The sequence below is a fragment of the Cervus canadensis genome, chromosome 3, assembly GCF_019320065.1.
Source record: "Cervus canadensis isolate Bull #8, Minnesota chromosome 3, ASM1932006v1, whole genome shotgun sequence".
NCBI classification, from domain to species: domain Eukaryota; kingdom Metazoa; phylum Chordata; class Mammalia; order Artiodactyla; family Cervidae; genus Cervus; species Cervus canadensis.
Window position 1 is genome coordinate 102,012,494 of NC_057388.1, and position 12,108 is coordinate 102,024,601.

Consider the following 12,108-nt stretch of genomic DNA (forward strand, 5'->3'; position numbering starts at 1 on the left):
TGCAGAATGGGGAAATAAATATTTGTAAATCTTACATGATTTGTGTCTAAAATAAATAAAGAACGCTCACAACTTAGTAATAAAAAGACAACCCAATTGTAGAAGGGCCAAAGGATCTCCAAAGAAGGGATACAAATAGCCAATGAATACCTGAAAGATATATTCTACATCATTAGTCACTAGGGAAATGTAAACCAAAACCACACCAAGACACCACTTCACACCCACCAGGATGGCTCAAGTCAAAAAGTCAAATAAATATAAGCACTAGCAAGGATCTGGATAAGTCAGACCTCTCACACAAGGCTGGCGGAACTTTAAAACAATGCAGCTCCTTTGGAAAAGAGTCTAGCAGTTCCTCAATGACTAAACATAAAGTTACAACACAACCCCCAAACTAGGTGTGTACCCATGAGAAATGAAAATGTGCCCATACAGAAAGCTGTAGAAGAATGTTTATTTTTCATAATAGACAGAAGGCAGATATAATCCAAAGGTCCATTAGTGGATGGACAGATAAATATGATATATTAATATTATATAGTGGAATATTATTTGATCATAAAAGGAAAGAAATACCAGTAAATTCTATAACATGGATGAACCCTGAGAACATGCTAAAGTAAAGAAGCCAGTCACAAGAGGCCATTGTATAATTCTATTCATATGAAAATCTAGGATAGGGAAATCTATAGAGACAAAGTAAACTGGTGGTTGCTTAGGGATGGAGGAGAAGGCAGGGTGCGGAAGAGTATGGTGGCTAGTAGCTGAAGGGAACATGCTTTTTGAGGTGACGAATACGTTTGTAATTTGACTGGCAATGGTTGCACATACTGGGACTTCCCAGGTGGTTCAGTGGTAAAAGAATCTACCTGCCAATGCAGGAGACTCAGGAGTTGTGTGTTCAATCCCTGGGTCGGGAAGATCCCCTGGAGTAGGTACTGGCAATCCACTCCAGTACTCTTGCCTGGAAAATCCCATTGACAGAGGAGCCTGGTGGGCTACAGTCCATGGGGTCAGAAAGAGTCGGACACAACTGAGCATGACCAAGCATGGTTGCACATATTTGCAAATAAACTAAATATCACTTAATTTTAAATGGGTGAATTTTATATATCAAGTATTTTTCAATAAAACTGTTTAAAAAATGTCATTTCCTTCCAGCTTAGTTGACTAATATTAGAATCAACGCATGACTTCTAGAAGAGCATATTGGTCTGATTTCTTTTGCTTAAATGATTTGGTCATGGTCATGAGCCTTTATAGATACAGAGTGAACAGTTCAGGTCCATACAGCCCTTTTAAGACCTTTTCCAGATACAAATGTGGAAGTGACATCATCAGACCTTTGTCCCAGGGCTCCCTCTGACCTAATGCATACAGGCAGAAGTTAAGTGGTATTTTGCAATAAAACTTTTAACATTTTTTTTTTAAAGACTGGAACAGCCTGTGATCCTTTTAAGTATAACGTGTGTGTGCTCAGTTGTGTCCGACTCTTTGCGACCCCATGGACTGTAGCTCACCAGGCGGCTCTCTTCATGGGATTCTCCAGGAAAGAATGCTGGAGTGGGTTGACATTTCCTCCTCCAGGGGACCTTCCTCACACACAGGTCGAATCTGCATCTCTTCTATCTCCTGCATTGACAGGTGGATTCTTTACCACTGTAGGTGATTACAATTTGATTTATTTTTTAATTTTTAAAGGGTAAAATAATGACTCATACAAATATAAAATGAACACAAAGATTTCAATTAAGTCATTAATTAATGAGAAAACTAGTATGATGTAAAATGAACACAAAGATTTCAATTAAGTCATTAATTAATGAGAAAACTAGTATGATGTTAAAAAAAACTGTTTCAAAGACGACTACAAAGGATAAACCTACTAAGACAGCCAGGAATGCTGAAATGGATTTGCTAATAGAAAATTGGCAATCTATATAAGGTGATAATGCATGGAGTTTTCAAAACAAAAGCTCAACTGAATTATATGCATAGGAATCATATACAGTATAATCAGCCGTTTACCAGTCTTCCAATTCCACAACATTTCTAAAATAATCAAAGATGATGAAAAGCTAAGTGTCACACAGAACCAGATAACCCTTCAAGGGCCTCTAGACTAGGCCCAAGAATCCACTTAAAGATACACAGATATCTTTTTGCCCATATCAATGGTTTTTAAAATTTTTCATAACAGGTTTAAGAGTGGTATGTCTATGCATGTAATTTGACTTGTAAGTTTCTATGCTATTTGATCTACCATACTTCACTAGTTTTATCACATACATTTCCCCCACATCTCTGCAATTATAATTGGTAGAATTTTTTCTCAGTGTACATAAAATAAGGAGGCATCTTAATTGATGACATCTTAGATATGATAAAATACAGTCATTTCACCAAATTATAAACTTTAGAAAGTGATCTTGGGGTGGGAAGCTTTAGCTAACATCTTCTTTGCGAAAAAAAAAAATTAATTTTTTAAAAGCCATCCTCAGTATCATCACCTTTGACTATGTGTTTTAGGTAAAAATTTTAACTCAAACTGGATTACTGATTATCAAACGAATTAAGATACAAAAGATACTGCCCTTTAATCAGAGAAGAAATGTGGACACCACAGTTTGAGTGCTTTTTTTTTTTTCTTAAAGCACTGGAACTAGAAAAGCAATAATTAGAATAATGACAAAGATATTTAAAAATATGAAACAACTCACACACTAGTGGCGCTAGCTCACAAAAGTTATAGCCTAAGTATGTATGCTGCTGCTCACTTCAGTTGTGCCGACTCTGTGTGACGCTATGGACAGCAGCCCGCCAGGCTCCTCTGTCCAAGGGATTCTCCAGGCAAGAATACTGGCGTGGGTTGCCATTTCCACTAAGTATGTACAGCTATTGTCAAACCATGATAACTCACTAGAATCACTTTGTAAGGTATAATGGAGTGAGAAATAAGACTTTTCACTGAAACTGCATTAATAGCAACTATAGTTTTTTTTGGTTTTTTTTTTTTTTAACTAGACGCTTGAACTGTTCCCTTGATAGGCTGGCACTCAAAAATCCTCACAGAGAACTCCTGCAGGAAATCTTGGTACCTGTACACACTTATTACAAAGTATTTCCATAGAGATGAAAAATCTTTTCAAACTGTTTCTCAGAATTTTTTTTCTTTCAAAACTCTTTCACTTGGGCTAGATTTGAGTCTCTTTCAGTCAATGCTATGAAATTATTTCTTTCTGTCATTTATTTCTCTACTTTGAAAAAACACAAAAGGAACAATGGATGTATAATTTCAAGCTCAATTTGAGTTATAAAGCAGATGCCTGGGCAAATGGAGAGCAACTCTATTTAAAATTTTTCTTAGGTAAAAGTGTAGTGAAGTTAAAAGTTTTGTCCCTCAGAATTTTTTATATTTCTTCCAGATTAATGTTAATTTCCTACCTCTATGTCTTCTTTCCTGGTTCCTTTGCTTTTTTTCCCTGTCTACAGTTTCCTTCCCCTTATTTTCTTCTCTTTATCTCAAATTCACTTTAGTGATTTTTTAAAAAACATTAACTTATTTTCTACGGAAAGTATATAAACAGCATTGCAGACTTGACATATAAACAGCACTGAAGATTTGAATTCAAATTCGGAGTGCATCGATCTCTAATGACATGAATTTGGGCCATCGCTAAGTAAGACTTTGAACTACCATGTCCTTATTTGAAAAATGGGGGATCTGATAATTTTTCAAAATCAATGAATGACACCAAGCAGCAGAGGTAAGGAAAACCAAATACAACAAAAGTTATACCTAAACACGCTGTAGTAAAACTGTAGCACATCAAAGAAAAATAAAAGGTCTATCTAAAGGATAGATAGAGTTAAATGCAGATTATAAACAAAATTAGTTTGACTGTGGATTTATCAAAAGCAAAAACAGAAATCCATAAGAATATGGCTGAAAGAAAGTTTTTATTATGTTAATATATATGGCTAAAGTGTTCAAGATGGCAGACAAAGAAAAGATATTTTTTTGATAGAAGAGCAGACTCCTACTTATTCCTTCATCACTGACAGAATCTCAATTTTATTTGGGTGACTATGTCCTCAGAGTAAAAAAATTTCATGTCCTAGCCTCCTTGGCAGCTAGGATGGTATGTGACAGTTCTGGCCACCAAGGCAAATGATCAAATGAGGAGGGATTTCTGGAAACGCTGGGAATCCCTGATGCCTGTTTTCCTGCAGTATGTGCTGTCCCACTTCCTCCCCATGTTCTTCCACCTGATGCTAAACGGGACACTCGAGCTGCAACAGAGACATCTTACGTTTTGAAACAAAGGCTGAATAAATCACAGAAGCGTTGCCCTGTAAATACTTAACTCTGCACTTTATTACACAGTGGCAGCAGGGTGGCAGGGGTGCTGTTTAAAACTATTATTTCAGTTACTTATAATTGAACACAATCCTATTTGTTACAGATGAAGAAGAAAGAAACATGATTACGAACCCAGGTCATATTTTTGGAAACCATGCAAGTGTTCAGAAATACAGTAATACAAATAAAATCAACTGTATGTCCATATAGCACAGATTAACACAGAAACTGTAATTTTTTAAAGGTGTACTTTACAAAGCAACACTAAGTATAAGGTTTCTAGAGATGAGTCCTTCTATGACTCATCAAGTACAGGATCGTATGGACAAGATTTCTAATTATCAAAAGCAACTCAGACTCTAACTAAATGGAGACAGAAGTTATGTTTATGGATGGGAGGACTCAATTCTGTACAGGAGTTCTCATTCCCAACTGTTCTAGTCTCCCAGTGTCATCTCTAAATCAAGGCTGATTCTGATAAAAATTACAATGGAATTGTGTGTGTAATATTTATCAAGCTACAAGTTTATGAAGAAGAGAAAAAAGCCAGGTGTGTGTGTCAGTGGGCTTCAGCTGTGTCCGACTCTTTGCAGCCCCACGGACTGTTGCCTGCCAGGCTCCTCTGTCCCTGGATTCTCCTGGCAAGAATACTGGAGTGGGTTGCCATGCCCTCCTCCAGGGGATCTTCCTGACCCAGGGATTGAACCTGAGTCTCCTGCAGCTCCTGCACTGCAAACAGATTCTTTACTGTGAGCCCCTGGGGAAGCCCAAAAAGTCAGGAATATCCATGAAAATTTTGAAGAACAAGGTTGGTAGGCTCAACCTAGCACATTTCTGTGTTTATTATAAAGCTATGGTAACTAAGGCAGTGTGGTATCAATACAGGAAAAAGAATGTGAGCCAAGGGAACAGACTAGAGATCCAAGAAACATACCTATGAATTTGAAAACTTATGCAAATCACTGGAAAAAGGATGATAAATGATGCTAGAGCAACTGGTTATCAGTAAGGAAAAAAATCAGATCCCTAACTCATATTATACACAAAAATCAATTTCAGGTGAAAGAAGAGACCTCAAAAAAAAAAAAAATCCCTTAAAGCTAAAATGTAAGAACATCTTTATGACCACAGGGAATAGAAAGATGAATTATGACACAAAAATTACAAATCTGAAAGGAAAAGACTGATAAATTTAACTACCTTTAACTGAATAATCTCTCTGTGTACAAAAATACCATAAACAAATGGAAAAGGCGAAGTGTAGCCTGAAGATCATCATGGTCTGAAGAGCTTCTAAAAATTAATAAGAAAGAAAAAAATAGTCCAATGGCTAAAGGGCAAAAGAAAGTAGCAATGAATGAAAGAGGAAACCTACATGGATTATAGCTACAAAGATATTTTCCCCCACCAGTCTTCAGAGAAGCAATGAAATATCACTGACACTCATCAGACTGGCAAAAATGATTAAATCTGACTCAGACTGGCAAAAATGATTAAATCTGACGTCATCAAGGATGGGGCAAGGACATGCAGCACAGGGACTCTTGCATACTCCTGGGATGGGTGTACACTGGTATTTCTGCTATCTGAGCCACACGACATGTCCAGTATAGGCAAGAGTATATTTGCCCATGATGCAGCTATTTTATTCCCACGTGTACACAGCCTAGAGAAACTCTAATCCCAAATATGTGTGAGCATGCTAAATCGCTTCAGTCACTTGTGTCTGACTCTTTGTGACCCTATGGACTGTAGTCCTCCAGATTCTTCTGCCCATGGGATTTTCCAGGCAAGAATAACTGGAGGAGGTTGCCATTTCCTCCTCCAGGGGATTTTCCAGACCCAGGGATCGAATCCATGTCTCTTATGTCTCCTGCATTGGCAGGTGGGTTCTTTACCATTAGCGCCACATGGGAAGTCCCAGACACACATCACAGAATATCCACAGCATATTGCTATGAACTAAGATACTGATGCTGGGAATGATTGAAGGTGGGAGGAGAAGGGGACAACAGAGGATGAGATGGTTGGAGGGCATCACAGACTCGATGGACATGCATTTGAGGAAGCTCCGGGAGTTGGTGACGGACGGGGAAGCCTGGTGTACTGCAGTCCATGGGGTCGGACACGACTGAGCGACTGAACTGACTGAAGATACTGTAATATATGTGATTTCAACAACATTTGTAAACATACACTTGTGGTGATGGTGCCATGATAGGCACTTGTTTTAAAGACAGTCTGTGATGTGACATATCACAAATTGAACCATATGAATCAGACTCCTTTTAGAACTTGTGGCATCATATTTTACAGTGGGTATAGACAGAGAGAATGCCAGCCTCGAGACCATCTTAAGACGATTCTGATGCATTCCCTCAGGAGGACTTGCTTACTCTCCTTGACCCGAGATGTGAGCACCCCCTGCCTAGGTTACTGCATCTCCTTTCTCCTCCTGCAGCCCCATCCTGCTACATTGCAGGTGTGACATGGACCTGAGAGCTCTGCTTTCACAAGGACACTGGGTACACTGATGGCTCAGACGGTGAACAGTCTGCCTGCAGTGTGGGAGACCCAGGTTCGATCCCTGGGTTGGGAAGATCCCCTAGAGAAGGAACTGGCAACCCACTCCAAAATCCCATGGATGGAGAAGCCTGGAAGGCTACAGTCCATGGGGTCACAGACAGTCAGACATGACTGAGCGACTTCTTCTGAGTACAGACAGACCCCCACTCTGTGAAAGTAATCCGTCCACTTGTCTCCAAGCCAACATGGTGTCATCTCAGTTATCTTCACTACTTTTTAATAAGGCAGTATCAGCTATCAGAAGACCGTATTCATTAGCACTAGTACCACAGATCATTGATAAAACACTTTGTCTCGACGCTATTGCTTTTCACACCTTGTGAGCTTGCTATTACTTGCTTCCCCAAAGTTGTAGAGAATCAAGTACCTATTTCAAAAGTCGAAGCAGTCTGTAAATATATAGATAAGTAACAGTGTAGAGCACTTTGGCAGGGCTGAAACTTTATCACAGACAAGACGACTAAAAGCCCGTCATGCCCAAGGCCCCTTCCTGGAGTCAACTTTATTATTCAGATATTGTACGCTATCACTTGTATGTGGAATTTAAAAAGTACAACAAACTATTCAACACAGCAAAAAAGAAGCAGAGTCACAGACACAGAGGACACACTCGTGGTTACTAGTGGAGGGTGGGCAACACAGGGGTGCGGGAGTAGGAGCTACAAACCCCCGGGTACAAGACAGGCTGTGAGGATGTACAGCACAACATGCGGCATATAGCTAATATTCTGTAATAACTGTAAATGGAGTGTAACGTTTAAAAATTGCATAAGAAAATTTTAAGTTAAAACTGTTTAAAAAAAAAAAGAATTGGGATGAGTATATTGTTGTAGAATACAGCGGCTCTGCTGCTGCTAAGTCACTTCAGTCGTGTCCACTCTGTGCGACCCCATAGACGGCAGGCCACCAGGCTCCTCTGTCCCTGGGATTCTCCAAGCAAGAACACTGCAGTGGGCTGCCATTTCCTTCTCCAATGCATGCATGCATGCTAAGTCGCTTCAGTCGTGTCCGACCCTGTGCGACCCCATGGATAGCAGCCCACCAGGCTCCTCCATCCACAGGATTCTCCAGGCAAGAACACTGGAGTGGGTTGCCATTTCCTTCTCCACAGAGGCTCTGAGAACATTCTAAAGAACACCAACAATTCTCATGTATCCTATGATTCTCACCTGTTCAACCCCTAAGATAAAGGAAGCAATATGGTGAAGGACAGGGGAGCCTGGCATGCTGCAGTCCGTGGGGTCACAGAGAGTCAGATACTTAGTGACTCGGTGACTGAACAACCACAGCGTTAGCTGCCTGTTCACTGTGCAGAGCGCTCGGCATGTCTTGGTATCAGCCCTGGCAAGATGAGGTCACTACCAGATCCAGGAGGAAGTTCACCACTGGCTAGAACGGGTCCTTGGAAATAATGGGAACTCCAGACAGTAAACCAATTGTCTTAAGCTGGAAATGTTTTCAAAAAAGCTGCTGATGGGAGCTCGTGGCAGTTTCAGCTAACCAGCTTCAAAGCCTGTCACAGGTTCCCGTGCACTGGAGGAGATCTGTTCTCAGCGTCCTTTCAAATTCTGATGAGCTGGCCAGACATTCGCTTCAAAATATCTCTAGTTTTTCCTAATTGTGTCAGCAGTGGCTCCTAGAAAGGCCTTTTAAAATATCCTTTAATCTTCAGTGTATTTGTCTCTTGAGGTATTTATATCTTTGTGAGAACCAAAAAGTTTTACATGTTATAAAAGAATGTCATGGTTCCATATTTTACTTTTTACAACCTTGGAGGTATCGGTCAATCATGAGATAATCCCTTTGACATTCACTCAAAGCTCTTTGATTAAATCATTAACTGTTATTCTTGGGGACTAGGGGTGATTATTTCACAATGCCTGATGGTTTCTTTTGGAATCAGCATTTATTTCATGAACAGATCCACCTCATTTTTTGTTCTTTTCAAACCAGACAGTTTTAGAGTGACTAGTACCTAGTACATTCTTAAGTGCTGGAGAACATTTGAAAATTTAGTCAGAACAGCAAATCTTATAAAATCACATATGTTTAAATAACTCTAGTTAGAAGAGCTACTTCTCTGGAAAAGTAAGGTAGATTTCAAGCACACAAAACCATGAAAAAGTCTGGACAGAGTGCTTAGCTATGACACCAAATGTATGATCCATAAAAAAAAACAAAAAAAACTGGACTTCAAAATTAGATTAATGAATTTAGTTAATTAAATTTCAGAAAATAAAAACACAAGTCAGAGTCTGAGAAAATATTTTCAAATCATATTATCTGATAATAGGACTTATATCTAGAGTACATAAAGGAATCTTACAAGTCAATGTAAAAAGAGAGAGAATCCAATTAAAATACATGCAAAGATTTAAAAAGACATAACTCCAAAGAATACACACAGATGGCCCATAAGTTCATGAAAATGTGTTCAGCATCATTAGTCATCAGGTAAAACAAAGTAAAAACCACAATGAGACATCACTACATACTCACCAGGATATGGAGAAACTAGAATCCTCATACATCATGGGTAGGAATGTAAAACTGGTATGGCCGCTTTGGACAATAGTCTGGCTATTTCATTGAAAGGCTGGAGTTCCCATATGACCGAGCAATTCCACTTCTAATTATTTATCAAGATAAATTTTGTAAAAAAATAAGAAAGAAAGAAAACCTCCCTTTGTGCAAGGGTTTTACTTACTGAGGTTCCACTTTAGGCCTGTTGTTGTCACTTGATTGCAAGGCTGTCCAATAGGAATGAGGCCACACCAATCACCTTCCATCCCGGTATCTACATGCAGTTTGTGCTTTCCCTGAGGCAGAGAAGGAGTGATCATTAAGATGGGAGAAGAAAAGACAGCACGTTACTGTGCACTGAAGATCTGGTCATATGTACCAGGAACCATCCTAGTGATGGCTCACGTAATTTATCATACTTAATCCTAACAACAAACTTAGGTTAGATAGCATCACCTATCAGACCCAACGGCCATGAATTTGAGCAAACTCCAGAAGATAGTGAAGGACAGGGAAGCCTGGCATGCTGCAGTCCATGTGGCTGCAAAGAATCAGACATGACTTAGTGACTGAACAACATGTACTGAATCATCCTATAGAACTTTCACCTGACTTAATACTAGCAACAGTTTTACAAGGTATCTTACTGTTAATTATTACTTTAACATATCAGAAAATTGAAGTTTGCAGAGATTAAACTGTCCAGGATGTACAGATAACAAGCAGCAGGAGCAGGATTACTACCTATACCTTCCACTTCCAAAGACTAAACTGATTCCATGTGCTAAAGAGCACTAAAGGATACAGAATTCAAGGGTCTTAATGAAATGCTTGCTTGAGGGTAAACACAACACTGCTTTTTACCTGGGAACTGGGCTTCTGACCTTTAGAATTCAATGTCAATCCTACTAGTGATTAGTCTGTTTCCTACACCCACAGCTCTAGGAGATGCTCACTGACAAAGTCTGTCTACCAGGAAACAGAATACCGACCCTGGGAAGTGAGTATGCTCACCTTCTATTCTGATTATGAAATCGGACATAATTTAAAATGTTTTCTATTTTTCAGTTTACAAGGAAGTTAAATGTAATGCTCAATCAAGGCCACAAGGCTTGCTTTTAAATAAAATACTTGGAAACTCTTCTTCTACAAAGTAATGCTTTTCTATTCCCACCCTATTTGCTATTCTGTCCTTAGGGTTACACAGTCTTTATAAAAAGATACTTCAAGTTCTTTTGGGACAAGATCAACATACGCATACATTCAACAATAGAGTAAAAAAGGTATTTTTTTCATAATTCAAACAACTCTAAAGGAATAAACACCAAAATATATTCATTTTAATAAAATAATGTTTTAAAGTATATTTAACATATGACATATTACCAGACTAAGGTATCTAGGTATCCCTGTACAATCATTTTACCTGTAACTATAGCTCTTGTACTGTATACTGTAATCTCTGAGAACTTATTCTATTGTACATGCGCCTCAAGATACAAGTAGGATTTGTCTTCTGTTAAAAGATTGCTTTTATTAGGGAAAACAGTTCTCTAGGTTACATGAGTTCTTGTATATAACACAAGTTCATTCAGACATTTACTACTGATACAATTCATATACATCTGTTTCTATTTGAGCATTCAAGGAGAGGGCATAAATTCAATTCTAAGGGCTTGAATATACATTCAAACACAAAGAAGATTTTTAAAGAAAATTTAAACTACATTTGAACGTGGTGTCCATCAAGGGAAGAAAGATAGGCAATATACATAGATATACAACAAGCAATAGATTACATGCACGCAGAGAAATGTGGGTGGAATGAAAACACAATGTACTGGGAAAACATAATGCACAGTAGGAAACAGAATCATGGTAAATTAAAGAACCCATCTATAAAATGAAAATAAATGCAAGAACTGCCATACGACCCTGCAATCCCACTGCTGAGCATACACACCAAGGAAACCAGAATTGAAAGAGACACGTGCACCCCAGTGTTCACTGCAGCACTGTTTACAATAGCTAGGACATGGAAGCAACCTAGATGTCCATCGGCAGATGAATGGATAAGAAAGCTGTGGTACATATAAATAATGGAATATTCAGTCAGTTCAGCTCAGTTCAGTCGCTCAGTCATGTCCGACTCTTTGCGACCCAATGAATCGCAGCACGCCAGGCCTCCCTGTCCATCACCAATTCCCGGAGCTTACTCAAACTCATGTCCATCGAGTTGGTGATGCCATCCAGCCATCTCATCCTCTGTTGTCCCCTTCTCCTCCTGCCCCCAATCCCTAATATTACTCAGCTATTAAAAAGAATGCATTTGAATCAGTTCTAATGAGGTGGATGAAACTGAAGCCTATTATACAGAGTGAAGTAAGTCAGAAAGAAAAACACCAATACGGTATATTAATGCACATATATGGAATTTAGAAAGATGGTAATGATGACCCTATATGCAAGATAACAAAAGAGACACAGATGTAAAGAAAAGACTTTTAGACTCTATGGGAGAAGGCGAGGGTGGGATGATTTGAGAAAATAGCATTGAAACACGTATATGTGAAACAGATCGCCAGTCCAGGTTCAATGCATGAGACAGGGTGTTTAAGGCTGGTGCACTGGGA

General features: G+C 39.0%; 1 protein-coding gene across 4 annotated transcripts in view; it reads right to left on the bottom strand.

Moving 5' to 3' along the window:
• TPK1 (thiamin pyrophosphokinase 1) overlaps positions 1-12,108 on the bottom strand; it is a 354,923-nt gene that overhangs the window by 94,773 nt on the left and 248,042 nt on the right. For all 4 annotated transcript variants that reach the window (XM_043463952.1, XM_043463953.1, XM_043463950.1 and 1 more), the window contains exon 8: positions 9,660-9,771. In XM_043463952.1, the coding sequence (XP_043319887.1) occupies positions 9,660-9,771 (112 nt within the window). The remainder of the gene's footprint in view (positions 1-9,659; positions 9,772-12,108) is intronic.